This window comes from Etheostoma spectabile, chromosome 4, assembly GCF_008692095.1.
Source record: "Etheostoma spectabile isolate EspeVRDwgs_2016 chromosome 4, UIUC_Espe_1.0, whole genome shotgun sequence".
Lineage (NCBI taxonomy): Eukaryota > Metazoa > Chordata > Actinopteri > Perciformes > Percidae > Etheostoma > Etheostoma spectabile.
In genome coordinates this window covers 16,989,847-17,017,836 of record NC_045736.1, presented here as the reverse complement: position 1 = coordinate 17,017,836, position 27,990 = coordinate 16,989,847, and the positions used below count along the sequence as shown (strand labels likewise).

Here is a 27,990-nt window from a genome sequence, read left to right as displayed (position 1 = left end):
CTTGAGGCTTTGAGGAAATACAGTACAACAAACACATAAGTAGAGTTATTAAATATGACGACTAATTACTGCAATTTAGGTTTAAGATGCTTTATCTACAGTTCAAAAGCAACCAAAAAATTGCTGCTTCTTAAAGCTATAGTCTGTAATATCTGTCTCCCCCATGATGAATTCCAAGTAATAACAACACTGTCAGCGCATCCACATGATACAAGCCTTTGGTGACCACGCACCACCCCTCCTCCAAGCAGCTGCTTGTAACCAAGGAGGACATGGAGGATTAAAAAATCATGGACTCTTCAGAAGAGGTAATTATCTTCACTCGAGTTTCTGCAAGGGAAGTCAACGGACGACACAATCTTCTTAACATAGCCATACAAAGAAATACAGAGAGTTGTTTGGAGCTGATAGTCTTAATTATCTTTCTAACAACTTATTTGGGAATGGCTTGAATGTAACGGCCATTCATTAATATCAAAATGTTACGCACTAAAGCTTTAAATCTCTTTTTCTTTAAATATACAGCCCTGCCTCAACTGTCACACGTTTGTACACATAAAAACTACTGTTTTTTGTTACACAATGAAGCGGCTGAACTGAACTTGAGCTTTTCGATGACCATATTTCAGGCACATTTGGTGGTGAGACAGAAATCTATCACTCAAATGTCAAGCTGTAGCTGGAGTTTCACGTCGTCACGTGCGGGCATAGTCGTTCTACCTGTGTTCGGTTAGAGCTAAATTAATAATTCAGTTCTTTAGTTAAGATAGAACCCTGCAGACTTAACATTAGTGATGCAAAGTAGAGTGGAAACAATAGAAACAATAAAAGCTCTGCTTTATTTGTGAGGCTCCTCTTTTGATACAATAAATCAATGACCATAAAACAAGACAGATACAAACACAAGACAAGACAGCTACTATTTAAGGCATATATTTACAGTTTGCTGTAAATCTCTAGAGCTAACATGGACCATGCTCTCTGTACATCAAATTATTAAAATTGTTAACACACTGGCAGATACTAATTACATGCTCAAAGGAAGTTAAAATTTAGCTGCAAAACATTGTTGAGTAAAATCTCGATTTAATTTCTGGTTTGAGCAAAAATGGGAAACATGAGTATGTCCACTTGGATATTAAGTAATATATTCTGTTGAGCTACAGACAGCTGTACATATTCTGAACAAAAAGGCAATCTACTTTGAATGGTGTTCACACAGTTATTTCTGTCCTCAGGGTAAAGACATCCCTCACATAGTGCAGTTATTCTCAGCTGCTGGACTGGAGGATGAATGATTACTCACACAGCTTGAGTGTTGTACTAAACACATTTAAACAGGCCCGTTTCACGTCTGTCTTCAATGTTTCTTCAGAAGATAATAAATAGACCAGAGCAAACAAAGCATTTCGCCTCCAAAAGTGATTAGGTTTGATCAGCCCAAAAAGGTTCGGTGTTCACATTATCTGTGTTGACCTGACTTGTTTCTTTCTTTCTTAAAAAAAGATATATATTTTTTTTAAAGTCTCGTACTGTTTTGATTGTTGAGCAGCCTGTTCTGGTATATTTTATAAAAATATTCTAGGAATACCTTAAAAAATATCTTGTAAATGCAATGTTAAAAATTGTACATGTTATGAACTGAAGAGGCACATGATCCTGGAGGGAAACTGTTTTGTTTTACTCAAATACATTTATTGATTCTTTGAGACATTAAAGGTTTGACTTAAAGAAGAAAATAGACACTGTTTAGCGCATAATAAGACATTTTCATAGCTTCATTTCAATATTAGAATTACATTTACTTTAACAGTTTTGGACAAATCCACACTATAATTGATCAAATTCAGGGTAAAATTCACCAAATGTCAGGCTCACTTTGTTTTGGGACAGGATGGGATGAAGAGGTCAGACAACAGACATGTGTGTGTGGAAGGATTCAGGAATGATTCAAGAATGAAAATGACCTAAATGTTCCTTTTTGACCAATAAAGAAAATTAGCTTATTATATTCACCTCTAATGGCAGCATAAGACCATCACTGCATACTTATTTAAAAGCCATGGAGGGAAACACAGAAACATACAACAAATATTTGAAGAAACTTTTGTCAAACTAAGACAAAAACATAAAAACATTTTCCCCTTTCAGTAAAATATTTAGCATGGTCAAACCTTCAGCTGTGCATTTGTATCGCAAGTAGAGTCTACAACAGCAGCAAGTCACTCGAGTCTCACTCGATGAGTCAGAGAAAGTACCTGCAGTTTCTCGTGGGTCCCAGATTTTGTCATGCTAGAGCATATTTGGCACTCATTCGATTTGTAAATTGATTACAACAATCACAAAGTTAGGCCAAAGCAACCTGTATGCAAAGACACAAAAATGTACAGCTCAGACTCGTACATGTACATCTCTGGTAGTGATCACACCCTCATACCAGACAAAAACAAACCAGATTAAAAAACAACAACATAGTAATAATAATAAAGAGATATTACAGTTATCTGATACTTTCAGTATTTGGACAGAGATCCATCTCATAGCATAGACAGGAATTCAAGGTTTTACAATATGTCATTTATGATGTTCTGTATTTTGTGAAGATGATACAGAATCAATGATAATGAGGATAATGATGATGGAAAAAAAAACATGATGGCACTGAGCGTGTTGCTGGCCTTTCTTTCTGTCCTTACTATATTCTTGTAAACTGACTTACGTTACACATTTTGAGTAGTTTAAGAAATTAGAAAAGTATATATAAAAAAAGGAAATCTTAAAAAGGAAATTTTATTTTCACATTCTTCAGCACTATGAGAAGAAATGGCAGCTGATGAGGAATCATGGAGTGCACCGTAGCCACATGCCATTATACTCACAAACACACTGTACTCTAAACTCATAATTAACATCATTGTCAACATGTCACAGAACATAGTGTTCAGGATTGAAAACCTTTTCATTCACTCTGAGTTTTGCTATTCTCACTGCATCTAAAGCCCAATCATGGACCATGTACTCTTAAAAAAGGACTTATTCAATTTTAATGTCAACAACCCCTAAGAAATAGAGGAAAATTCTTAAAGATAAGTTTGGATATTTGCTTTCTTGCCAAGATTCAATGAGATGATTAATACCACTCTCATATCTATCATATTAAAATGAATCATGTGCCATCCCCCTCTCCTCCCAAGCTCACTTAATCAATCGTCTTATCCAACTCAGCAAGAAAGCAGATATGCTTGTCTCCCAAAATTTCAAAACATTCCTTTAAACAGACATAACTTAAAAATACAGTATGGTGTACAACAATCAGCAGTTGGCAAGTTTTTTTCAAATACAACTTGAAGTATGAAACCACTTTGACTAAAGCCCATTTCAACCTGGTCAGTCTTTCTTAAAACTTTCAACAGGCGGCGTTTTATTTTTTATTTTTTTTCAGGCCACCCTTATAAACTGCAATGAAAATGTTTCTCCAGCTTGAATATGAAAGGCACTGTGAGAAATTTCTTTAAATGGACTTAATGGCGTTATCTATCGCTATCTAAGGTTTGTACAGTAAACACAGAGCAAGCCCTTTTGTTAAACAACCCGTTCAATAAATTCAGTTTGGGGAACTTAATGACAGGATATGTCCTTGTGTTGTTGCTCCTTGCCCTGCAGAACTAATTATACCCATCAGCAGTGCTTATTAATTTCGCATACCCCTGTGTTTATTTCGCCTTGAGTATAAACACTGAAGGTGAATGTTTGAGACAGCATCCCTCCGAGCCAATCACAACGATTTATGGTATGAGAGGGACCCTTATTTTAACTGAAGTGCAATGAGATCACATGAGCATTTTTGAAAAACAATTACCACATCTATTTATTTTGATTATTAATCAGTAAACACAAGAGTATGTGGTAATGATGCTGTAATCACTGTTAACTGCTATTGGTGGTGGTGAGGTTACTGCGTTATAACAAAGATTGGTGACATTTCAACATGGATTTTTTTTTTTTTTTAAATGACCATAAAACCACATGTAACTATATTTTGAGAAATTAGATGAAACTCTTTCTGATTCCTGTATGAAACGTCACCACAGGTTTGAAAATTTAAATAAAAAAAATGTGATTAAGGACTGGCAATGGTCACCCACTATGGCACCTTTAATGTCAGTTTTAGAAAACACAGTGTCTGACAACCAAGAAAACAGGCATATTTCTTTTTTACTTTCATAGCTGAAATTGTACTATGATGATTGAAAAGTAAACATTGTACCTGAATTAAAAATAAGACTGCTGATTCACAGAACAGGCGATTAAATACATTAAGCGCACAGCTCTATAGACTACTATTTAAATTTCACACTTCACACATTAGTCTGATTTAGATCGACAAAACAATAATTCACCTATTATTGCAAAAATGTAAACATCCTTCCATTGTATCATGACAATATATTTGCAAATACAGTCAAAAATGTCTGCTAAAAGTTGGCCTTTTTATTATATAAGAGACTTTCTCTTTTTAAATGTCATATTAAAGTATGATGATCAAACAAAAATACAAACTATTAACTTTTGATTTTGGAGTTGTTTAAAGCTTCTGTGTTGGGAAACAAAAACTTTTAGATTATTGTTACCATTAAACCAGTAGCACTGAAATTATTCATTTACTTATGGAGTAACTCATTTGCATTTGCAACGCTTTTCTTGCTTTCTCTGTTTTACATCAGTGTAAATGGAATACTTTGGCGTTTTGGATTGCTGGTTAGACAAAACAAAACAATTTGAAGACATCGCCTTGAGTTCAGGAAAATTGGGAGGGGCCTTCTATAGACCAAACAACAATCATTAAATGCTGTCCTACAATTGCGAATAAAATTAGTGAATTGCAAATACCTTTTTATTACATATCTAACCATGAATTCATCTATTGATTCATCTACATTTTGAGAAATGGTTGCTTTTAAAAGTAACTTTTTAAAGCAAAACTGGAAATGGAATATCTTTGAAGTTTCGACAAAACGGAAACGGCATGCGCCCCATGGGCTGTAGAAAACTGGTGTGCACTTTCTGACATTTTATTAACTAAACAGTTTTGGTTTCATGAAAAACTAATGTAAAATCATAAAATGAAATATATCTGTATATATATATATATATATGTTATATAATAACAAACTTATAGTAATAGGCGCAGATTTTTGCAAGTTTGGGAACTTGAAGGTTTCCTCTGACAGTGTTTCACAGTTTTATATCATTCTAAATAAAATATGTAAATAAAATATATGTAATGAAAAATAAATATCTATACAGCAGCCAAAAGGATCAACCATCACAAAATTGAAGCTGTTTTTTTTTTTTTAAAGAAATCATCTTTCATTTGCATCTCATGTCACACAGAAGCCAAAAAAACCCTCCTTAGCAGAAGTTGAGAATTTGTATTTGCGTCCTATATTGAATACCACATTGAATGCTCTGTTAAAAAAACTAAACTACCACAATCTGTAAATCTAAAACAAATGGCCTCCATCAGTTGAAAATATTACCTTGATATGAGTGCTTAAAAAAAGAAAAAGATGATAGCATCTATAGGCCTGTGCTTCTGTTACCTCTCCTACCAGACAGACAGTTTGTTGAAAAAGAATGGATGAAATTAAATATTGGCCAAATGAAATATTCTCTTACATTGTATATTTCTACTGCTCAGAAATATTTTCAGAAGAACTAAACAATGGTACTTCTAGAGCAATTAACAATATGGTAAAAGATCTGACATCGCATAGGTTCAAACACATACGTTTTCATTTTGACAAGTACCTTAGTATTTACAAATAGCAGCATAAAACCCCCCTGGTTGTGATTATCAGACTACAAGACTACCTTTCTTATATCTCACTACAAAATGGCTGTCGATGTGGATGAGGTGGAATGTGCAGTTTTTGTTGTTTTAATTTATCCTTTAAAAGTTAATTACCTTTTTTTTTTTTGGTCTACCAACCATTATAACTTTGTTTTCCACAAATCCTGATGGCACGTTTGATTTTATTCATCATACTGTTTGCAAATAAGTCTTGGCACTTAAAATATAAATACAGTCTTTCTTTTTTTTCTTAAATATAATTAAGCACAGTTATAACAGTAATACACCGGAGTCCAGTTATAATTTGATGTGAAACTTTTGTCTCCATATTACCAACTGGATTACAAAAAGATGGTCATCACATGGAAAACAAAATAATTACAATTAAAAATAAAAGAATAAATAAATAAATAAATATCTGACTACGGTTGATAAATAGCCTCACAAAAATCTTCACTTTGCGACCCTTTAAAAACAGACCATTCACACCGGATAACTGACAAATTAAAGATTCAGCACTTTTTATGTGAGGTTATAGCTTAATGCCACTATTTGAGGTTGTTGATGTCTCCATCAAAACATGTAAGTAAATCCTATCTACGATGCTCACTAAAAATCTCAATCAAATATTTGGCCCCCTGCTTTTGGTAAAAAGGACACAGTCAAACCTGTGGCTCCAGAGGAGTGGGAGTAGTGACAAAGAGCATTTCAGTGGCCCAAAAAGTCAAAAGTGCAACGTGACAAGCGTAAACCGCATGGACCTCCTGCAGGTCTGGGACAATGTGTAGGAGGTGTGATCGGAAATGATATGCTACTTTTTTATTTGCTGCATGTGAATAGGAGGGAGCCAAAGCTCGTTTAATCCATGTGTGCTACTTTTACCATCATCCAGTTTAGTGTAATTCTGCAAATATCACCATCTTTTCTGTTCATTTAATTCCATTTGTCTTGGACTAGACAAACAATTCCCTAAAGTATAATAAAATACAATTCCATAGGATTGTGTGCAAAATGCTCTATAGGCATATAGGAACACATAATGATCTATTCTACTAGCCACAATATTACACTAAGATGCTTATGGAGAGGTATGAATATTGGCCAGTATCTTGGAGGAACCATTAACCTTCCTTCATGCCAACAACCACTCTACTTCTTCTGTAACAAGGCTCTAATTTTTTACTCTCATAGCATTTAAGTAAAAAAAAAAACACATGGATGTAGATTAACTAAATGATAGAAACTAAAAAAAAAGTCTAAGTGAAGATGGGTTTATGAATTAAAATTTGCTAATACCGTATGGCAATGACTGATTCCACTGAATGCAGAGGTCTCTGCTCTATATAGCTAAGCATAAAGTCATATATATCTATATATATATGATTTTATGCTTGTATATAAATATCCATATATCCAGCAAAACAGTATTTGCAGCAAAAACTGCCAATTTCTTGAGAGAGCTTCACACCACATATCTAATAAATAACACAGAATAAAATGGCAAATTCTCCTCAGATATTTCTCATTTCCTTTTATATGCACAGATAGATTTCATTAAGTTTCTAAGTAGGTACCTGTACTGTATTAGTCAGCCCGACAGTTGAATGGATGGATGACAGTGAAGGGTCCAGTGTGCTCAGATGAGGATAAGCCTTCATCTGTCTTCATTGTTCCTCTTCAGTTTGAACACCGTTTACAGAGGCAGGTCTGTGCTGTTGTGGCGAGTCTTTCTGGAAGTCCCATCATCTCTGGGCAGAGCTTTCTGAAGGTTGGACATGGCAGCGGTCTTCTTTAGGTCAATAACGGCGTAGCATTCACTGCGCCGGGATGCCTGTGGGCCACATTTTTTGGGTGGTAGACGCTGGTGCTGTGGCTGGGTCTGGGCACCCCCGCTGCTGATGGCTTGGCAGGGAGGTTCTCCCTCTAGGTCCACCTGGATGTAATTCAGCTGCCGCGATGGAGGCATGTGGCCGTGCTCACAGCCTCCAACCCCTGACCTTGATCGTCTGCGGAAATCAAAGCTAAATATACGCCCCCCTCTGTCTGGCTGACACGGCCGTGGATGAGGAGGGCAGGCGTGTCGGAGCCGGGGCGGCTGGACCTGCTCTGTGTTGACATAGTTCTGCAAGGCATCTCTGTGGATGCCCCGACCATCCTGGTGGTACCCATTGGGTGTCCCAGGGCCTTCTGAGAACTCATACTCATCAAAGTCTTCCTCTTCTTCCTCATATTCCTCCTCATCTTGCTCATCGTCTTCCTCATCCTGTTCGTCATCCCGCTGCAGGGCTCTGTACTCCCACACCGGCGGCAGAGAGGGCAGGTTCTCGTAGTTAAGCAGAGCTGTCCGACGATGACCTCCACCCATGCCCCTCTCGCAGGCGTAGCCCTGCAGGGGTAGAGACGACGGGCCGAGGGCGTGTGGGTGCATGAGGGAGTGGGTGTGACTGTCCCCAGTGCTGCTGCTGCTGCTTGAACCCACAGACTGTGACACACTGCTGGGGCTCAGCCGCTGCTTCCGGCCGCTTCTTAGCCCATTGATGTTCTCATAGGTGAGTTCACCACTCTGGCAGCTGTCCGGGTGCTCGAGGCCTGGATGCCGGTGCGTGTGATGATGGAAATGGTGATAGGAGTGAGAGTTGCACAGGTGCATGGAGGGCTCGTCTCCCTCCGTCTCTGAGCCTGTTGCACCCTCTACTGGCTGAAGGTTGTGAGTATTGTGCCCATGCCTCTCCCTCTCTCTTTCCCTCTCTCTCTCCAGCAGATGGCGTTGTGCCGGTGTGGGGCCCAGCATGAATTTGACCTCCTGTGAGGACGGCTTTAAGAACACCTGAGGATCGTTATGCTCCTCCAAGGGACAGCATCGCAAGTTGGACTGCGGATTTCCTTGGCCCCCAACACCCATAGCTCCCCGTGTTGTTTCAGGGAAAGAGCTGGGCCGCACCTCAGGCAGGGAGTGCACACAGTGACGCATAGAGAGATCCCCCTCCATACTAACAGTATTTACATAGGTGTGGGTCTATTGAGGAAATTAAAAACAGGGTCACATTGTGAACTAGCACAAATACAGCGAACTTTAAGGAGTAAGAATAGTTCTTACCTGGTCTTCCAAACCCATGAGGCTATGTCCTTGATCATCAGCAAGAGAGGGTTGGGAGGAATCACCTCTGATTGGATAACCTGGGTATCCATTGGGAAAAGACTGGACAGGGAATGCTGGAGCTGCAAACACATTTATGTGAAAATATAAAGAGACAGACAAAAAAAATGCAAGGCAAGAGCCTTGATTCAGTGAGTTTGACAAACATGTCCAGAGAACTCTTTTCTTTTATTGTAATTTTAGGAAGCATACTTTAAAAAGTTCTTGGTTTTATAAACCTAGCCAAACCCTAACTTCTCAGACTCAGAAGACTCTGTGTTAGTACATGTCCTCATTGTGATTATGGCCAAGTCAAAAAAACACAAAAAACAATTTAAACATTTTACTTTGTTAGGGCTAAACTCAGAGGAACTTAAGGGACTTCTTGTCAATGGCTTTTGAGACTAATTATCTTGTAAAAAGAGATGTATTCACACCAAAGCAACCCTTTTTAAGACCTAGAGCAGTACTGCAAACAGTACCATCATCCAAGGCAACAAAAGCGATCCAGTAGGTCAACAGCAGATCTAAGAATAAAGTGCTGCCTGCCAACATGGACACAAGCCAGCTCTCAAACTCAGCTCTAACAATGACACAGACTGCTGTAACATTCTGCTTGAGAGACACAAGAACTATTACAAAAGATGATATGAGGTTGATATATCAAGGTACAACAACACAAGTTAAATCACAAGTCTCTTATGCCACAAAATTGCTTAAGAATGCAATATGTCATTTGACTCCTTTAAAGTTTAAAATTCTCCATGAGGGACTAGAAATATTTTTACAACAGACACTTAAGTATTCAAAAGAGCTTCTCTGGCCAGATGTGTGTTGTAATAATCTTATATATTCAAGTAAGGACAACTCAGGCTCATTGAGTTATTTTTTTATTTATCAAAGAGAGATTGAGATTCTGCAAGTGTATAATGTGTGTGTGTGTGTGAGAGTGCATGCGTGTGTGTGTTTGTGTGTGGCAGTGAGACTCACTGTTGGGTGTCTGGGGTGTGCGAGACATTTCCATCTCTGGTGTGTGACCACTGCGACTCATCATCATTGACTCTTCCACCACGTTGATGCTGTTACATTGCATCAGCTCCTGAAGCAGATTGAAGATCTCTTCTGCCCGGGAACACTTGAATGCAAAGATTCCTAATCAAACGGGCAAAATAAAAACATTGTTAGTCACCAGTAACAATGAAAAAGACACAGATTCCATGGCTGAAGGATAGATGTTATATCATAGTTATAGAAATAATGCTGATAACACAGAAATAGAAATGGTGCCGATAACACACCATATTAATAAATAGACAACTCCCGTTTCAACTTTCGTTTTATGTTTAAAAAGCTATATTTTGTCCTTTTACTACCGAAAAAAGGTTCCTGTTGCTACAGAATTTAACATCTTAACATCTCGTACTGGTAAAGTTACAAGGTTTTAACAAGCATACATGGGATGCCTCCTGTCCAGTAACCCTACATGGGTGAACACAAGCTATGTGTTAAACATATGCTGAAATCAGACAACAGGATGTGTGTCATTTGAGATCAGAGTCACATCAGAAGATGAAAAGAGTCATAGGGTTGTGCTGTGTGACTTGGCAAGAGACATGACAGACTAGTTTTATAAAAGAAAGTGAACCTGGAACCACTGCTTTGTGGAGTGTGTGGGTACACAGTTTACATACAAGGGGCGGCTGTGGCTCAGTGGTAGAGCGGTTGCCTGCCAATCGGAAGGTTGGTGGTTCGATCCCTGCCCCTGCAGTCATTGTCGAAGTGTCCTTGGGCAAGACACTGAACCCCGAGTTGCCCCCGGTGCTGCGCATCGGAGTGTGAATGTGTATGATTGTTTATCTGATGAGCAGGTGGCACCTTGTACGGCAGCCCCGGCCACAGTGTATGAATGTGTGTGAATGGTGAATGTCTCCTGTAGATGTAAAAGCGCTTTGAGCAGTTGTTACTGGAAAAGCGCTATATAAATACAGCACATTTACATTTACATTACATACTGCGTGTGTTAAACCCACAGGTGTGATTAATTTGGTATTATGCTCCTGAACCGAGCATGGTATTGTCAAATGGTTTTAAGTTCACTTAAATAAAATGAATCATCATTTGTCTTTTGCGTCTCCCTGTTTGAGGCGCCAGTATACTAGATGAGAACTGCTTATCGGATGGTCCAATAGCCTTGGAAACGCCCCTCCGCGCCTTTCCGACACCGCAACTGGTTTGGGGTGTCCCACCATTTCTGTAGCTTTCCATCATTCCCACCCGATTCACTTTCAGTGTAAAGATTCTGACAGGCTTTCTGTCGAGATGTTGTCGTGCATCCCAGCTATTGTGTTGGTTGTCTTTCACTATCAAAGACTACATGGGATAAAACAAACAGCTGTTGCATCAAGAGCTCCTTTTTGTTCCAGACATTATCAGGCTGATATTGTGTAGTCTGAATATGACATAAGCCTTTTTCACAGTGGTTATTTGGACTACAAAAAAAGTGTTACTAATGACATTAATAAGTGCTCCATTCTATTAAAGTGACCCAGTAAGACATGACAGTTATCCAGCATGCACATTACGAGGACCCTGAAACTGAAGCAGCTGAATAAGTTTGAGCCAACATTCAATTTAATGTTCACACCTGTGATTTTCCAACTGTGACATGTTGAAATATCTTCAATGAAAAAAAGCTTAGTAGGCCTACGCACCACAAATGGTTAAAAATTGTAAATATAAAACATGATCATCATTATGACTCTACAGCTGTGATACTGAAAAAGAAAAACAGTTTCTTACCCTGGCCAGTCTGACAGCGACGACCGCTCTCAAAAGAAAACAGGTTGGAGTCGTAGCCGTAGCGGCGCAGGCAGAGGTACGGCCACCGGATGGCGTCTCTCTTGCGTGTGTGAAGAATGAGCTCGGTCTGGGTGAGCTCCATGATCCCAGAGCCCAGCTCGTTGCCTTCATCGTCCACATTGGTGACCTAGGACAGGGAGAAGAAATATAACATGAGATAAGGAACTGTAAATGCAGATTATTACAATAGCCTACACTGTAAAATACATTACTTTATTACAGATTAATGGCTCATAGAAACAAACTGTATAAGTAGTGGGGTTATACAGGTGATTTACATCCCAAACATCTCAATTCAAAAAATCTAATGCGTTGAATTTGAAGTAAATGTGGGATTCTTTACCTTAAATTTTGTAAGATGGTTGTCTCGGACGGGGTCTCTGTACAGACAGCTCCAACAGCTCCCCATAGCTTCAGCAGGCCAGCTGAAACCTGTCATGGAAGGGAACATCATCACCTACTGATACAATATCCACAATTCAATGACAGTTATATAACTCAGACAACACAAAACTGAACATCCAACTTCTGGGAACAGCCACACACAAACTTCTTACTCAGTCCAGGCCATCGGTGTAAAGGGATTCACGTATCAATCCCAGGATCTTCGACTGGGCATCGTCGTCACAAGCCATTTAGTTTGTTGGACTGACATCTTCAAGAGAAACATCATGTTCTCCCCCCTGAAACCACAACAACATTCAGGTTTAGACATAGAACATTTGTGTCGATTCATATATTCCCCTTGCGAGCAAATATCAAATATAAATGTTGGTTATTTTATCCGAAATGCAGGTGGAGTCAGGGCATCACGGGGGCTTGAACCTGTTGCATGTCATCCTTCCTTTTTCTGCCCTAAATTTCTGGTAACTCTCTACTAGTCTATATCGATGATGTTTCATTTTCGGGATTGTTCCGGTGCCACTGGTGGTTTGGCCAGATGTCCCTCCTTTTTGGCTGGATGTCCCTCACCTTCCGTTTTCTTTGTGTTGGGATTCTAAACTCAAGTCGATTCTAAATGTTGTGTGGACTAGTCAGCGCTGTGGAGATAGGTCTGGCAATGCGGGACAACATCTCTACTATCCAATCTCAAGACAAAATGTCAGAGAAGCCTTTAAATTACCAATAGATTGAGAATATTTTAAAACATAATTAACATTTAATTTGACTTTTTAATGACAGAGTTACAGTGACAAGTGGGAGTTTTTGAGCTTGTCCACATCTGTCAAGATAATGAAGTATCCCCCATGACTAAATAAAGGGAAAATGTCTTTATCACCTGTTGAGGACCATGATATGTGTTCAAAAGTAGGGATGCACCGATTCCATACACTGAATCAGTATATTTAGTGTATTTAGTCCCACAACATATGGCATCCAGATTCAAACTGTGCACTGTATTGGCTGATAACCTAAATTGAGGTACCACCCAATCCGGAGAGAAAAAAGTTAGACTGGTGTTAAAGTTAGACTCCCTAGTTTAAAAGCTAGTAAGTGGACCTTTGAGTTGAGATTATTTTGGTCCACATATCCATGTGCAATCACAAATATAACCAAGACCAAATACAACAAAGTAGCCAGAATCATGTACAAATTAAAGACATAGTACAGTGAATTTACAGTACAGTTACTGAAAATCCAAAACTATGCATTTGCATCTTCAGATCAGGAGTGAAAAGTAAACACAGAACAAAACAAATATAAAGAAAGCAATCTTACACATCTGTACATTGAGCTATAGAAAGTAAACAACAAACAACATCTCCTGTTTCTTGTGCTCACATATGCACCAGTGATCATCCTGTAATTTCTGCAACTTGTCACACTTACACAACCCTACAAACAAATCTCAGATCAACACCGCTGGATTATGTGTGCTCTAACCTGGGCCTCCACATCTGACTGGAGATGCCAGGCTGGACTCCACACCATCAATTCACAGACGAGATACCTTAAATCAAAGTAAAAAAAAAAAAAAAAAAAAAAAGAAGGAAGGAAAAAAAAGAGCTAGGCTACATTACACACAATGTCATACAACCCAGTGATTGAATGGGCTTTCCCTCCATCTGGGCTATTTACAGCAGCCAAATCACTGCCTTTTGCTCAATTAGCCAAGGCGACGCAGAGCCCCCCAAAACAAGCAGACAGCGAGGCTTCATCTGCCCCGTCAACGTGCAAAGACTTGAGCTCAGCCACCGTGAAACCAGGACACTGACACTAAATGCTCAACGACACGGTTCAATGATCATTTGTTCTCATTGGTGTGAGGATACAATAGCGTGAGCACATATAGCAGTCAGGACGACAGCGATGGTTTGCTACTCACATGTCTGGCACGGATTTTTTTTTTTTTTATATCAGCCCTAATGCGAAATGAGCATTGAGCCTGCGATTAGTTATCTGCGGCGGCTGCTGCTGGTAGCGGGATGTCGCACATGCACGGCAGAGACGTGGATAAAAGATGCGGTGAGAGCAGAAAAAAATGTTATTTTCCCCCCCCCCTCCTATTACGCCCCCTACTGCAGCACGGGCCTCTGCCTGTATGACATTTCCCAAGCAGCTGGGGTGAGAGTTCACCGCCAGACAACGAGGCTGAGAAAAGCGACAAGAAGGTAAGAAACGCTGGAGGACCAGAGAGGAAAGGTGTGTCTGGCTGACGGACTAGGAGGGGCAAAAATCCCACTGAACGGAGAGGAAAAAGCATCTCTATTCGTGATCCGTGGTGAAAATTCTCCCATCAATGTGCATGGCTTATTCCCCCCCGTGTAGACTAAAGTCCTCCACTCAAAATTATGTTTTAATACTTTAATATTCACTTGACAAACATCTGTGTTCACTTTAAAATTAATAGTTGTTGGAAAAATGCTAAATCGCTTACTTACTGGGAATTAGCAGATTAATACCACTTTCATCTCTGTGAATAAGGCAACCTGCAGCAAGTGGTGAGCTTAGCATAAAGACTGGAAATAACAGGGGAACAAACTGCTAGCCCGTCTCTGTCCAAAGTGGTGCAAATGGATGATAAATAGGATACATTTACATAAAAAGAATTGGGGATGGAGCCGATTTTTCGAAGTGGGGTTGTTGTATGAGCATGCTACTTGTTTTAAGGAGGAGGGTTCAGTTTTAGATTGCCATGGGGCATCGGTCAGAACGCATGAGTCACGGAGAAGTTCAGTCCATTCAACAAAGATTTATTTAACAAAAGGGTGTGGTACATGATAATGGTTTGCATAACAGACACGTGGGTTGGAGAATCTGGAGGAAACAAACAGAAATTAGAATTTAACAGTCGATATTATGTTCAACATAAATAACACAGATAAATAAAGCTGTCATTAAAAACAAAAAACTTAGACACCTTATTAAGAAATAAGTGCAAAGTAAAACTCATTTTACCAGCGGCCACCCCATGTGACGGCAAACAAGACGACTGAGAGGGAGTGGAGTCTTAAATAAGGAGTGACCAGGTGAACCCAATCAGGTAATTAGGGTGGAAACAAGAGCCAATCAGTGGTGAAGACAGGGGAGGAAAGGGAGGGAGGTACAGGAAGAGGAAAGCAAGTGCCAAAATAAGTGTGTGTGTGTGTGTGTGTGTGTGTGTGTGTGTGTGTGTGTGTGTGTGTGTGTGTGTGTGTGTGTGTGTGTGTGTGTGTGTGTGTGTGTGTGTGTGTGTGTGTGTGGTGTGTTCACAACATTAAATTGAATAAATATAACTAAATAAGTCAAAGTAAACTAAACAAGTATATATAAAGTAAACATAATTTAGGACTAGTTTTTGACAATTTTTTAGACAATATACTGTAGAGCAATACTTTATTTACACTTTATATTGGTTGATTTGCAGGATGTGTTTTGACATTGTCTAACTCTCTTCTTTTCGGAAAACAAAAACAAACTACGAGCTACCAAGCTACAAGCTGAAAATTTGGAGCATGCAACAAGGCAGGCCTGCTTGGCTCTTTCTGGGAATGATTGTTAAGATTTATGTCAACAGTATTTACTCTAACTGGGACATTTTGGGACCGATTGGTGGAGATTTGCTACGGTCAAAATACACACAGGCATGGTGATACACTGGTAAACTAACCTTACTGTTGTGTGAACAGTTACCTTTATTTAATATTGCATGTGGCATGTTCTCTAGCAGGGTGCAAATGTTCCACCAAAACACTTCCTTCCCGAGACCATTTTGCAGAGCCAGTGTCTCTGTGACCAGAGTTTAGCACCGCCAAAGACAATTGTGATTGGTTTACAGAAATGCAAACAACCCAGAGCGTTTTTTTTTAAACTCCGACACTAATGACTACATGACTGGTGAAAAATAACCCTATTCATAATTCAATTTGAGTTATATGGGTAACAAGTTCCATTTATTAATCCCCACAAAAGGACATATATCCAAAGGAGATTATTCCAATATGCACCTTACAATTCCGCCACGTGTTAATGAGCCAAAAGTCGAAGCATTTAATGAAATTATTAACATGACAAAGTTTCTTAAAAACATAGCAGTGAAAACAGAACATAAGTTACTATTGTACACAGATGACATAATGGTAGGCCTACTGACAATAAACCAGGAAACAGCACTACCCCATATGTTATCACTGACGTCCTTTCCCGTGTATCTGGGTACAGGATACATTGGGGGAAATCAGTGGCAACGCCTTTATCAGGGGCGTGCCCGCCGTCTGTAGGCTAAGGGAAATTTGGCCGTTTAGATAGCTACCTTCCGTGCTGGTGTATTTGGGCATTATGATCACCCCAGGTTTAAAAAAAAAAAACAATATAAAACCTCCTCCCCCTCATACACAAAATTGAGAGCCCATTAGCAAACTGGGCTTATCCCTGCTGGGTTGACATCCTAAAAATGATCACAGTCCCACAAATTTATTATATTACTTATCTACCTGTAAGCTAACTCCACAGAGGAACAAAAAGCTAGCCATGAGAGCGTTACTAGCGGGAACTATCTTGACGGTTTCGTAATCTTTGATGTCGCCTATTCAGTTGGTCACGTATCCAGTTGTGTAACGACAAATGTTTTGTAATCAACGAGGAAATATAACCGGCCAAGCAGGAAGTACGGGAACGATATTGTTGTGACCTTTGGAATTTTGTGGCCAACTGTGGCGTTTTACAACATAAATACTTAGCAAGTTAACTGAAAATAAAACAGCTACCGAAATACAAACTATGCTACCAACTCTATTGAGTTAGTCCTCCCTACCAATCAGCTGCGACGTCAATGTTTGGCGTGTGTGTGTACGCACGGGGAGTGTCGTTACCACACTGATAAGACAGCCCTGCCCGTTCAACAAACTTATATCACAATACAGCAGCATGCCTTAGGTTTTCACTGTTGCGTTAGATGTCTCGCATTACAAAACAACATTCATACTGTAGCGTTACATTCTGTACGGACGACAACAATTGAGTGAGGGGTGAGTAACATAACTCACGTTAACGTGACCAAACGTTAACGTTACACAATATATTTAACGTTATCTGTAACTTTGCGCTACTGAAACGTTGACCTAACTGTCCTTAAACACCTCTCTCACATCCAGCCCGACGAATACTGGATTTATGATGCAGATTGTGCAGATGTTATTATTTGAGTGTACAGAGCAGATATAACATTTCCCAGCCTTGGTCTGACGTTTTATTTTATTTTATTACTAATAGTAGTTCTAATTTTTGCTACATTTGTTAACTGTATTCGGTTGTGAAACTGTCTGATCTGACGGTCCAAAGCCACCAAACACGTCGACGTTGAATGCCCATTGTTTGAACTTCCAAACGGTCAAATAAGGTCAAGCTCTCGTTGTCCGTGACTGTTTGTGAGAAATCCTTGCAACGGATCCATTTAGCTATTTTGCATGAGAAAACAATGTTGTACAAAAAATACATTGTAAGTGCCAAAAGCGTTTTACCGTGCGGTTTGATCACACTTGGGACAATGTTTTACCTTCTGGGCCGTGTGCCAGAGTCAGGTGGTGACATAAAAACTGACATTCTTATCTGACGAGGGTGGGTGAACGGGTCTGAAGCAGGACTTCAGCAAGGCAAAAGAGTTTGGACGTTCAAACTATGGTCATTTAAAGTCTCAGTAACTGCTGGGTATAATTAATATTTATCTAATAATGGCTCACACACTTGTACGGGAATGAGGTTCTTGATTAGTGATGAATCCACAAATGAATTATCACTTGAAAGTGGATTATCATTTGACACTGTCAAGTAGTCAGGTTTGATACCCAGCCCTAGCAGAGGTTGAAGAGCTTATGTGTCCTGCAGAACATGTGGCTGCCTATGCTTGGGATGACTGCCCTGCCGCACCTGGGAGGGCTCGTTGGCGGTTACATCACACGCAAACAGGTAAAGACCTGGTACACAACCCTGAAGAAACCATCATGGCGCCCACCAAACGCAGCATTCCCTGTCGTGTGGACCTGTCTGTATACGGGCATGGGGTAAGCACAATCATGATGGGCCCCTACAGTCTTTGAGATCTACAACTGCAGTCTTTAATTTCAGCGATGCAACCTCCTTCTCTAAATGATCTTTTTTTTTTAATTTTGTTATGCAGGTATGGCTCCTACCTGGTGTGGAAAGAGCTGGGAGGTTTCACTGAGGATGCATTGGTTCCATTGGGACTTTATGGGCTGCAGCTAGCACTGAACTGGTCCTGGACTCCCATCTTCTTTGGCGCACACAAGCTGAAATTGGTAAGTTTCACACATAAACGTAATAATTACATTTAACTGGGAGACCAAATGGGAAGATTATGATGGACGACAGCTCAACATCCTACATCCACATGTCCATTTAAAAACCTTTCTCTGCCCAATTTAGGCACTCATTGAAATTGTTCTTCTCACGGGTACCGTTGCAGCCACCATGGTGTCATGGTATCCCATCAGCCGCTCTGCCACACTGCTGATGGCACCCTACCTGTCCTGGCTGTGCCTCGCCACCTCTCTCAATTACTGCATATGGAGGGACAACAGTGAGGAGAAAGAAGAGTAGGGAGGCAGTTTTGTGTGCTGTTTCCAACTCATGTTTCTTGTCATTAAATTGCTGCACTGTGTCACTGCTTAGCTTTTATTTTTAGACATTTATGTTGGCTAATGTGAACGTTAACAAAAAAAAGAAAAAAAAAAAGATGGTCATTGAGTCATTGTTTTTCTTGCATGCCATCTGCAGCATAATACACACCTTAGCCCTATTCCTGTGATCCATCTGTCATTGTTTTGTTACCCAAAATACACCGCTCTTAATCTAATATTGATCAATCTACTTTATATTGAAGTGAATGAGAATCACCTTGTCATGTTGTGACAGCTTTTATATGTAACTGTAATGACAATATTGAATAAAATCTCTTGTCAAGTCTAAACTGCATTTATTTGCTTTTTTAAATGTCTCAGTTGAGTATTGTTACTGTTTTAACTTAATTCAAATATTTACATCCAATTTATCACCCATGATTGCAATAAATATAATTGGAGTTTGATGTTATCTTGCATATTAAAATGCAAATGCAATTCCTTTTCAAATTACCCTTCATTTTGTTTTTTATCACTACAAAGCTATAGGTGATGGAATTAACATCACAGTTAAAATAATTTGAAGACCTGTAAAATAGAGAAGAAAAATAACAGTCCATAAAGATCACAACAATAGCTTTATTTATATACATGCAATGACAAAATAAAGGAGATTGAAAAGTTATTTTTCAGGAGCTTTCTCTGGAACGTCTTCTGGTGATTTGGAGAATCTCTCCATTAATGTTTTCCACAAACCCTTTTTTTCCTCGTCCATCTGTTGCACATTCCCTGTACAGAGAAAATAGTCAACTGTAATACAAGTGTGTTTCAGAAATAGTCATGAACATAAATGAGATGTTGAGGGTACATACCTGACAAAAGCAATTTACACTCTTCCACTGTAACTCCAGTAAAGCTTGTGTCTCTTACGCGAGGAAACTGAGCAAACAAACACGTTTGGATTAAATATATTAGTCTTTTTTTTATACATTTCATTGAGTTTCACACAGACCTAAACATATTAAATAGTTCAGTTAATACATGGTTTGAAAAAGTACTTTCTGAGAAGTAATCTTTTTGATGTTAACAGTAATTTAAAGTGCTTTTCTAGCACCAAACTAATGAGACCTTTGCACTAACTATTAAGTATTTTATTACCCTCATCCCTAATAGAATGCTAAACAGTAATGCTTTACAGTCTTTGAACATAACTGACAAAGTAGTTCTTAGCTGATACATTTCATGTTACTGACCAAAGGGGAATGCATTGGACAATGCAGATGGATTTCTCTTTCATCTGTTGCATTTATATTAAAAGGGCAGGCAAAGCACATGCGATATGTCAATATATAATCTACTTACTCGTTGTCTGTAGAAGTTGTCATTAATGCGGACCAAACTTTCATACATGTGGTCACACTTCTCTGGATCTGAGATCTAGTGGGGAACATGTAATGATTGGACAAATGTCAAATGCTACAGAAATATCATTTCAATGATACAACTTCAGATATTTTACTGGCATTTTACTAGAGCATAGAACAGAAGACATTGTTGTGTTGTAAAAGACTAGGCAAATGTATTGACATTGAAAATAATCACATTCTATAAATAACTGAATTGAAAATAAAAGATACTTTGTTACATGAAAAGTCAAATTTAATCAAACCTCTGTTGGTGAACTGCTTGGGTGAATTCATTTATATTTGTGATAAATGGCCATTTGGAAAACTGACAACAAACACAGGCTCTTACAAATTAGTGGTGATCGAAGTTTTTAGACTTAAATAAAAGTACCAATGCAACAATGTAAAGAACAGTCCTTTCCATGTTAAGGGCCTGAGTATTATCTGTAAGTATCATCATTATAAAACGTAGAAATACTTTCAGCATATTATGTAAATTACCCCCTCGATGATACTTAATTTATGCTATTAGACTATTATAATTATTTGGATTATCATAAATATTATCTGCCAATTTCATTTATTACATACATACATACATACACACGTACATACGTACGGTATTTTTGTGGCATTTTTGTTATTGATGTTGTTTAAGATTAAGACAAAAAATAAGATATCTCTCATTACTCAATGTTTTAAAACTTATCAATATCAGTATTAACTTCAAAAATCCAATGAGTAGACATTCCTGTACATTTTAGTGCAATACTTTGCAAAACATTGTTGTTATTGTTAAAATAAACGTAGTGGAGTAAAAACAGTACAGTATCTTTGTATGGTGTACGTTAATCAAGCATAGGTCCAAAACATAAGGATTTAGTGCAAGCACCTCAACATTGTACTCGTAACTTACACTCCACTCCACCACTTATGAAACACTGTTCACATGACGGCAGCATTTCAGCATTAAAATTATGTGATAATTTATAAAGGTAAAAACTAATACATAATGATGTACATTACATCACCCTCTAAAGATGCATATTTAACATTGATGATAAAGAGGGTCGATCAACTTCCAGGGCAGCCAAGGTCGACGGCTGTTATCGCGGATATCACCCGCCTAACGTTAGCTTAAATGTAGCCGGGTGCTGCGTCACTTCAACTAGCTACAGTAACTTACCTGTGTGTTTTCACCCTCACGGAAGGCTGAAGCTACTCTTTGCCGGAGAAATGTCCCCAAATCCCGTGCTTTCTTGGCCTCGTCCCGGGGCCATTCCTCACACAGCTTCAGGAACCGACGGTACCTGGTGGCAGACATCTTTGGACAACGTAGTACATGTACTTCTTCTTTGGGTTAGGGTTTTAACTGTAGCTTGCGTCCTTAATGTAGTACTACTGCCATCTTCTGGAGTTGGTTAACTCCTACAGTGTCCAGTATGTCAGTCGAATTTTCATTCGCTCGTTCAGGGGTTGATACATAGACTGTGGATGTGAAGCCAAACATCTCGACCTGTAGTATGTTCTTTACTCCTGCTGCTGTTATCAAAAATAGTTTCATTTCCTCCAACATGTCCTTTTTTCTGTGAAACATATTTCTTGCAACTAACAAGCACGTAATCTACAGTTTGTGGTAACGTTACCTCACTATGATCACAAAACCAGTTGGATGCTTAATGTGATGTTACGTATGCTGTTTAGGTTGCTGAGTCCAATTCTCAGCCTGCTTATTGTGACTTGCTCTTTTCGTTTAGTTCCCCTACTCATTTTTTGGATGGATGTTTCCTTTTATAATCCCAACGCTTTTGACCTACTGAAATGGAGTTGGGTTAATGACGGGTAAAGTATGAGCTTTATCGCACTCCGTACTTGTGTTACATCTAAACTCGTCCTTCTAGTTTCCCCATCCTGGCCCCTATCTGTTCCTCGTTGTTGCATAGCACGTTAGCAAGATGAGCGGGGCAAACGGTAAAAAGGGTCCTTCCACCGGTGTGATGGAGTGGATCGGTTCAGCGTGTCGATTTGCAACAGACAGAAACGACTTCAGAAGGTGAGATAATGGGGATGACACGATGTGTAATGTGTTTGAACGGTGTGGTCGTTAGCCGGGTAGCTAACGCTAGCTAGCACGCACTACGTCCGTCAGGGAGATTTGTCCTTGCCTCGTCCAGTCTCTGTCGGATTTCAGAACTAGTCAAATCACTTTGTCAAAATCAAGGTATGTGGCCGCAACATCCCCTGTTGAATTCCGGTTCATGCTATACCCCTCTCTCCTGTTAATATCGAGTAAATTACAATGTCTGCCCAGCAGGTAATATTTGCCCCATAGGAGGTTCATTTAGCCAGTTTTTTTCAGCTGACCTAGAGATGTATTTTTTTTTTGCGCTGTTAGTTTAATGTTGTAAGATTATACTATCATTTGGGGCTCAGTGCATGTCTCATTCATTTCCAGGAATCTTCTGGTCAACCTGGGCTTGTTTGCAGCGGGTGTTTGGGTTGCAAGAAATCTCTCAGATTTTGATCTGATGTCTCCTCAGCCCGTTACATAACCTGGTCAAAATACCGCACCACCGAAACCAGGATGAGACGGTGAGATCATGAAATCATCTTCTTTATTAAAGCCAGAGGGAGGTGTTACGTAACTATTGGCCAAGCTAATGTGTGCTATAGTAGCAAGTGACTTTATCTATCATGAAATCATGTTGCAATTGAACTGCAGTTTATAAGCAGACCAATGTTATAAATTATTTGCTTGAAGAGGTAAGTTTGTAATTGACGTGATCTTTGTTCCTTTTAGGTGTCTTGGACCAACAAAGAAGACAGAAGGGACATGAATACATAACTTTTGTACGACTAGTTTTACTTTGAAAACAAACCATCTTGTTGATCCAAATCAGCTTCATCAGTGTTCTTTGTCCCATAGATTTTGAAATAGCTTTCATTTATTGTTTAAATTTGAATTGTGTGTGATGTGATTTCTTCAGCTATGTCCACTCAGGAGCTCTTTGTCGCTGCAGCTCGTAAATGTCTCACTGTTGGTAGAAAATCTCTTTCCGTCCCTCAGAGTCTGGATCTGGCTGTTCAGGTCTTGGCTCTAGATTTGGGCTTGAAACCGGCATTATTGTACGATAGCAACGGTGCCGGTGCAGATCAGGTGCAACAGTATTTGAGCTCTTTGCAGTCTTCCCAGCTTGTGTCTAAGTCACTTCTCACACTGGATTTAAATGGAAACACTCTTATTATTAATCCACTTACAGTCAGATTAAATATAGAACAGCTGATTCATGATAACAACGTGGCTGTTATTGATGTCTGCCACTCACTGGAGAAGCCCACCATCGCTGGCCTGCTCAGAGGAGAGCTGAAGAGCATGGCACACGATTTACAGCTTCTCCTGAGAGGGTTTGAACTGAAGGAGGCTGAGAAACCTCATTATGTTGGAGAGAAGTCAGAGGAGTGGAACCTGTGCACAGCGTTTGGTATTTTATTGGGTTTCCCTGTCGCTTACTGGTTTGATCAGACCAAGAGTTTTGAAAACTGTTTGTCCATGACTCCCTTGATGGTGACTACAGCTTCAGCAACATGGCCGGCAGACACCGCAGGACCACAGGTGTTGTTTCTACTCCTTCAGCGTCCCAGCTGTTGTGCTTAAAGCGGTGCAGTCCAACCTGGAAAACTGGAAGCTTCGTTTACAAGAAAGATTTCAGCAGCAAAATGTCCTAAAGGATCTTACAGTTTTTCAATCCACAGTCACTCTGCCCTCAGTCTGTTTGTAATGCAAGCATGGAAATAAACTGTTAAAGATTATTTGGTTTTAACTTTATCACTCCATTAAACTATGTCAAAACAGCTGTTTTTTTTAAATTTCTTAACGTGCGGTGGTATTTAGACCCCCTCTGAGTGACGTGCACATACAACCCACATTATGAAACATGATTAAAGTGATCAAATACAATTAATTTAATGTATGGAGTGCAAAACTGCTTTGAAAATATATATTTTAATTAAGAAAAACGGACAATGTTTTTGTCATAACATTTACTTGACATTTGCATCAGCTTCAGGTAAAACGTGATAAACAGTTTGGAATTTCAAGCCTCGTATTTGATTTGTTTAATTCTTTAACAATTTGAAAAAAAGGTCCATTGTCTAAGCATATACAATGTACACCTTTCAATGTCAGCAAACTAAGTCAATAATTTCAGGATAGCACAAATCACACCCTTTAATACCGGATGCTTGCAGTATTTTGTTGTATTATCTTTTGGAAAAAGTTTCTAAAACATAGTAGCCTAAAATCACCGTTTTTTTTGTGTCTTACCTACAACATGATTTTAACCTTTGTGCAATAACAGCATGCACTTCCACAAACAAGACAGCTGAACCCATTTTTTTGATACAATACAGTATTGATTGTAGCTCATTTCGTATAAACTAGAATGACGTCCTTGGGGCTGTATGTCTCTGCCAACCAACAAAGTTGCAGTTTATACCCATGTCTGTCCAGACTAATGTAGCAGTAGACAACACTAGAAATCCAGATGGTGCTGCAAAGAAGCTTTGTCATAATTAGCGTATTAATTCAGAGTTATGGCCAAAAACATGTTTTGTGAGGTCACAGTGACCGCTGCACACCAAATTCTAATCCTCATCATCCAAGTGAAAGTTTATGTCAAGGTTGAAGACATTCACTCCAGGCATTCCGGCGATAGCACCTTCACAAGAATGGGATGGACGGACAACCCGAAAACATAACATCACACCTGTCCTCGGCTCGGAGGCAGAAAAAAAAAAAAAGCAGCAGCCAAGTCTTTTTGTTTTCCCTGGCAGGGGCAATGCGTCTGTGGAACCAAGATATTAATCCACCTGACACAAATTGGTTGTGTGCATTGAAGTTGAACTTTTTTTGGAAGGCACACTTTTTTTCACATGTTCTCCATAAAATAGGTGAAAGTAGATACATCAGTTGTATCATCAGTTTGCCCTACTATGGATTTTATGATTTCAATGCCAAACCGGTACTTTTAAAACGATTCCAATTCCTCAACCGATTCTTGAAAAACTGAAAAATTATATAAAAGAAACGCTTTATAGTCCTTTTGAAATAGAATATGATATATTAACGTTATAAAGTACCTAAATATATAAACCTAAGTCACCTAACACACAACACTACAATAATTTAACAATAAGTAACTACTGTTAATTAAAAAGTAACAGCAAAATTAATGTTGATTTGGTATGCTAACCAGAGCCCAGAGGGAAAATATGGCATTTTAAAAGTAACCTACATTTACGGTAACTAACAGAGAGATTGTGATATTTTTATGTCCGTTTCAGAGTGACAGAGGTAAAATATTTCAGTTGACACATTAAGTGGAACCGAAATGAGGAACTGAAATGTGCGTTCTAATTTGGACCAATTCCTACCAGTTGCATGGGAACCGGGTTTTGGTACCTAGCCTAGTACGTGATGCAAAAAAGTACCAAACATCTGAGAAAGTGATCCTGAAGTAGATCACGTTGTTTACCTGTTTAGGTCCAAGGTAGTTTCGACCAGCTTAATGTAGAATATCCAAACTGCACGTCCGTGACAGTCAGAGAGTTGAATGACTGACAGCACTTCACCACAGCGGCCGCTCACTTTCAGCTCAGCCAGGTGATCTGCCCTCGTGGGCCCAATGTTCAGGATGGCAACTGAGATTTTCCGATCACGTGCTGCCAGTAAAAACCTGTATCCTGAGTATACCTGGTGAATAACAGAGAAGGGCACAATTAAATACAAAAGTCCAGAATAAATGTGTTGTAAACTACTTATTTTGACCAAGGTTCTTTACAGATTTTCTAAAAACCTACCTGTAACGATGACCCTACAACTAGCACCGCGTCAGACTCTCCCAGTCTGTCGTGCACAAACTGTACCGTCGCTTTGTTTACAGAGTCTCCAAAAAAAGTGACCTCAGGCTTTAGTATTCCTCCACATTGCTCACAGGAAGGAACTCTAAAGTGGAGGACCTGCTCGTCCTCTATGAAGACATCACCGTCCGGAGCCACACCGCCCGCCTGTGCTCTCCAGTCTGGGTTTAGTGCTACGAATCGTGTCTGGAGCTCCTCCCTCGCTGAGATGACACCGCAGCCAAGACACATCACCCTGAGGACACGTTAATCAACACTGATAATTAATTGATCCTATATTACGTTGAGATATCTGTCTACAAAACGGTAATGGGGTTTCATTTGTGGTGTTCAACACAGCATAAAAACAGATTTCTTTGCAACTTTCTATGTAAGAAATGGAACCTACTGTATGTAATCTGTTGACACTGGAGTCTGTGGATTATCCAGTGTGACCATGACACATGTTCTTTGATTGATGCTGCTACTGAACTATTAAATAAAATGCCTAAATGTTTTGGGCACTACAAATTCAATTCAATTCATCGCCATTGTATTTGGGTGGCAACATACTGTACATCAAAGGCAGATATCTCAAAACCTGGGCAAAGAAGACCAAAACTATCTGTGTAGCTGGATACGGTCATTTGGCTGAACCTTTCAATATTCAGCTGTATTTTTACTATTGACAAATTATCTACTGGCACTATCATTTTTGTTTCAACAAATCTCATGACTTATCACGCACCAATATGTAACAGTTCTAGCTTTCCCATGAATCCTGGACAAAAGAAAACAATTCTGAAGACCACAATCTTGACAACTAATCGAGCACGTTCATGATAAAGATGCGTTTCCTCACCTGTGAGCACAGCCGTGGAGCTCAGTCAGTCTTTTCTGTCCCGCCTTTGAATGAAGAGCATCCACATTCTGTGTCACCAGCCAGTGCAGCTTGCCGCTCTCCTCCCACTGCTGCAGGGCCTTGTGCGCAGAGTTCGGCTGATGGGTGGAGAACTGTGGCCACCCGAGAAAGTTTCTGGCCCAGTAGCGCTGACGGGACTTTGCACTGCGGACAAACTCTGCATACTGCATGGGTCGTCTGTCAGTGCGAGCATACAGCCCGACGCCCTCTGAGCGGTAATCAGGGATTCCTGACTCCGTGGAGAGTCCAGCTCCACTCATAACAAACATGCGTCTGGCTCGGGACACAAAGTCCTGCAGCAGCTCCAGGGAATGGGCATCAGTGGTGCTGCAGGCGGGTACGAAACTCACCATACCTGCAGGGACTGAGGAGGCCCACCTTATCAGGTGCTGTGTGCATCGCAAGGATCCGCCGTGGCAATCTCATCTACAGCAAGACAAACTGATGATTATAAATAAAACCACACGTTTCCACCGCCTGCTCCGCTCCATGTTCCTCCATAGAGGGGCGGTGACAAGTCCTTGTACAAGTGAATGCTAACAGTCAGGAGATAACCATAGACGGTTAAAGGTGATAACTAGCTGAGAAGCCACACGAAATTCAAGGTAGGTCAGTTAGCTACTATACCGTATTTGTGAGTTATGACGGTGGCTGCAGTTTACCGTTAGAGTAATAACAGGTACACAACAAAGTGTCAGCAGCTACAAAGTGTTGGTTTGGTTGAATAACGTTACATGACAAACTGCAACGGCATGGTTATAGACGGGATCATTTGTCACAGTGGCAGAAACAGGAAATACCAAGTTTTACGTAACACTAAACACAGTCGCCATGTAGTCTGGGAGTTGTAGTCAAGGATT

General features: G+C 39.6%; 6 protein-coding genes across 9 annotated transcripts; 3 read left to right on the top strand and 3 right to left on the bottom strand.

Annotated features, from left to right (window-relative positions):
- Positions 1-820: 820 nt before the first annotated feature.
- frs3 (fibroblast growth factor receptor substrate 3) lies at positions 821-14,529 on the bottom strand. Of its 3 annotated transcripts, XM_032513949.1 has the most exons (8): positions 14,176-14,529; positions 13,734-13,800; positions 12,407-12,532; positions 12,193-12,281; positions 11,790-11,976; positions 9,981-10,142; positions 8,952-9,073; positions 821-8,870 (listed from the first exon to the last, which is right to left on the bottom strand). In XM_032513949.1, exons 4-8 carry the CDS (start codon positions 12,256-12,258, stop codon positions 7,548-7,550), a joined length of 1,860 nt encoding a protein of 619 aa, XP_032369840.1. In that variant the 5' UTR covers positions 12,259-12,281; positions 12,407-12,532; positions 13,734-13,800; positions 14,176-14,529; the 3' UTR covers positions 821-7,547. The 3 variants fall into 3 exon arrangements, with proteins under 3 accessions (XP_032369840.1, XP_032369839.1, XP_032369837.1); XM_032513948.1 differs by lacking the exon at positions 13,734-13,800; XM_032513946.1 differs by lacking the exons at positions 12,407-12,532; positions 13,734-13,800; positions 14,176-14,529 and having other exon boundaries at positions 12,193-12,288.
- Positions 14,530-17,026: 2,497 nt separating this feature from the next.
- Positions 17,027-18,995, top strand: tspo (translocator protein). Of its 2 annotated transcripts, none has more exons than XM_032513958.1 (4): positions 17,027-17,296; positions 18,153-18,328; positions 18,445-18,583; positions 18,711-18,995. In XM_032513958.1, exons 2-4 carry the CDS (start codon positions 18,156-18,158, stop codon positions 18,882-18,884), a joined length of 486 nt encoding a protein of 161 aa, XP_032369849.1. In that variant the 5' UTR covers positions 17,027-17,296; positions 18,153-18,155; the 3' UTR covers positions 18,885-18,995. The 2 variants fall into 2 exon arrangements, with proteins under 2 accessions (XP_032369849.1, XP_032369850.1); XM_032513959.1 differs by having other exon boundaries at positions 17,096-17,219.
- A 528-nt stretch (positions 18,996-19,523) lies between these two features.
- Positions 19,524-21,767, bottom strand: uqcc2 (ubiquinol-cytochrome c reductase complex assembly factor 2). Its single transcript, XM_032513960.1, has 4 exons — positions 21,497-21,767; positions 20,267-20,341; positions 19,777-19,843; positions 19,524-19,693 (listed from the first exon to the last, which is right to left on the bottom strand). The coding sequence occupies exons 1-4, from the start codon at positions 21,632-21,634 to the stop codon at positions 19,587-19,589; spliced, it is 387 nt and encodes a 128-aa protein (XP_032369851.1). The 5' UTR covers positions 21,635-21,767; the 3' UTR covers positions 19,524-19,586.
- A 476-nt stretch (positions 21,768-22,243) lies between these two features.
- tomm6 (translocase of outer mitochondrial membrane 6 homolog (yeast)) lies at positions 22,244-23,133 on the top strand. Its single transcript, XM_032513961.1, has 3 exons — positions 22,244-22,363; positions 22,766-22,902; positions 23,111-23,133. The coding sequence occupies exons 1-2, from the start codon at positions 22,266-22,268 to the stop codon at positions 22,860-22,862; spliced, it is 195 nt and encodes a 64-aa protein (XP_032369852.1). The 5' UTR covers positions 22,244-22,265; the 3' UTR covers positions 22,863-22,902; positions 23,111-23,133.
- Positions 23,134-23,235: 102 nt separating this feature from the next.
- c4h1orf74 (chromosome 4 C1orf74 homolog) lies at positions 23,236-24,117 on the top strand. The gene is given in 2 exon segments (XM_032513955.1): positions 23,236-23,910; positions 23,912-24,117. Coding segments are annotated over 2 exon segments (789 nt in total). The 5' UTR covers positions 23,236-23,299; the 3' UTR covers positions 24,090-24,117.
- Positions 24,118-24,708: 591 nt separating this feature from the next.
- On the bottom strand, positions 24,709-27,868 carry sirt4 (sirtuin 4). Its single transcript, XM_032513954.1, is given in 4 exon segments — positions 24,709-26,062; positions 26,170-26,464; positions 27,071-27,510; positions 27,512-27,868. Coding segments are annotated over 4 exon segments (1,002 nt in total). The 5' UTR covers positions 27,557-27,868; the 3' UTR covers positions 24,709-25,840.
- Between the last annotated feature and the right edge of the window lie 122 nt (positions 27,869-27,990).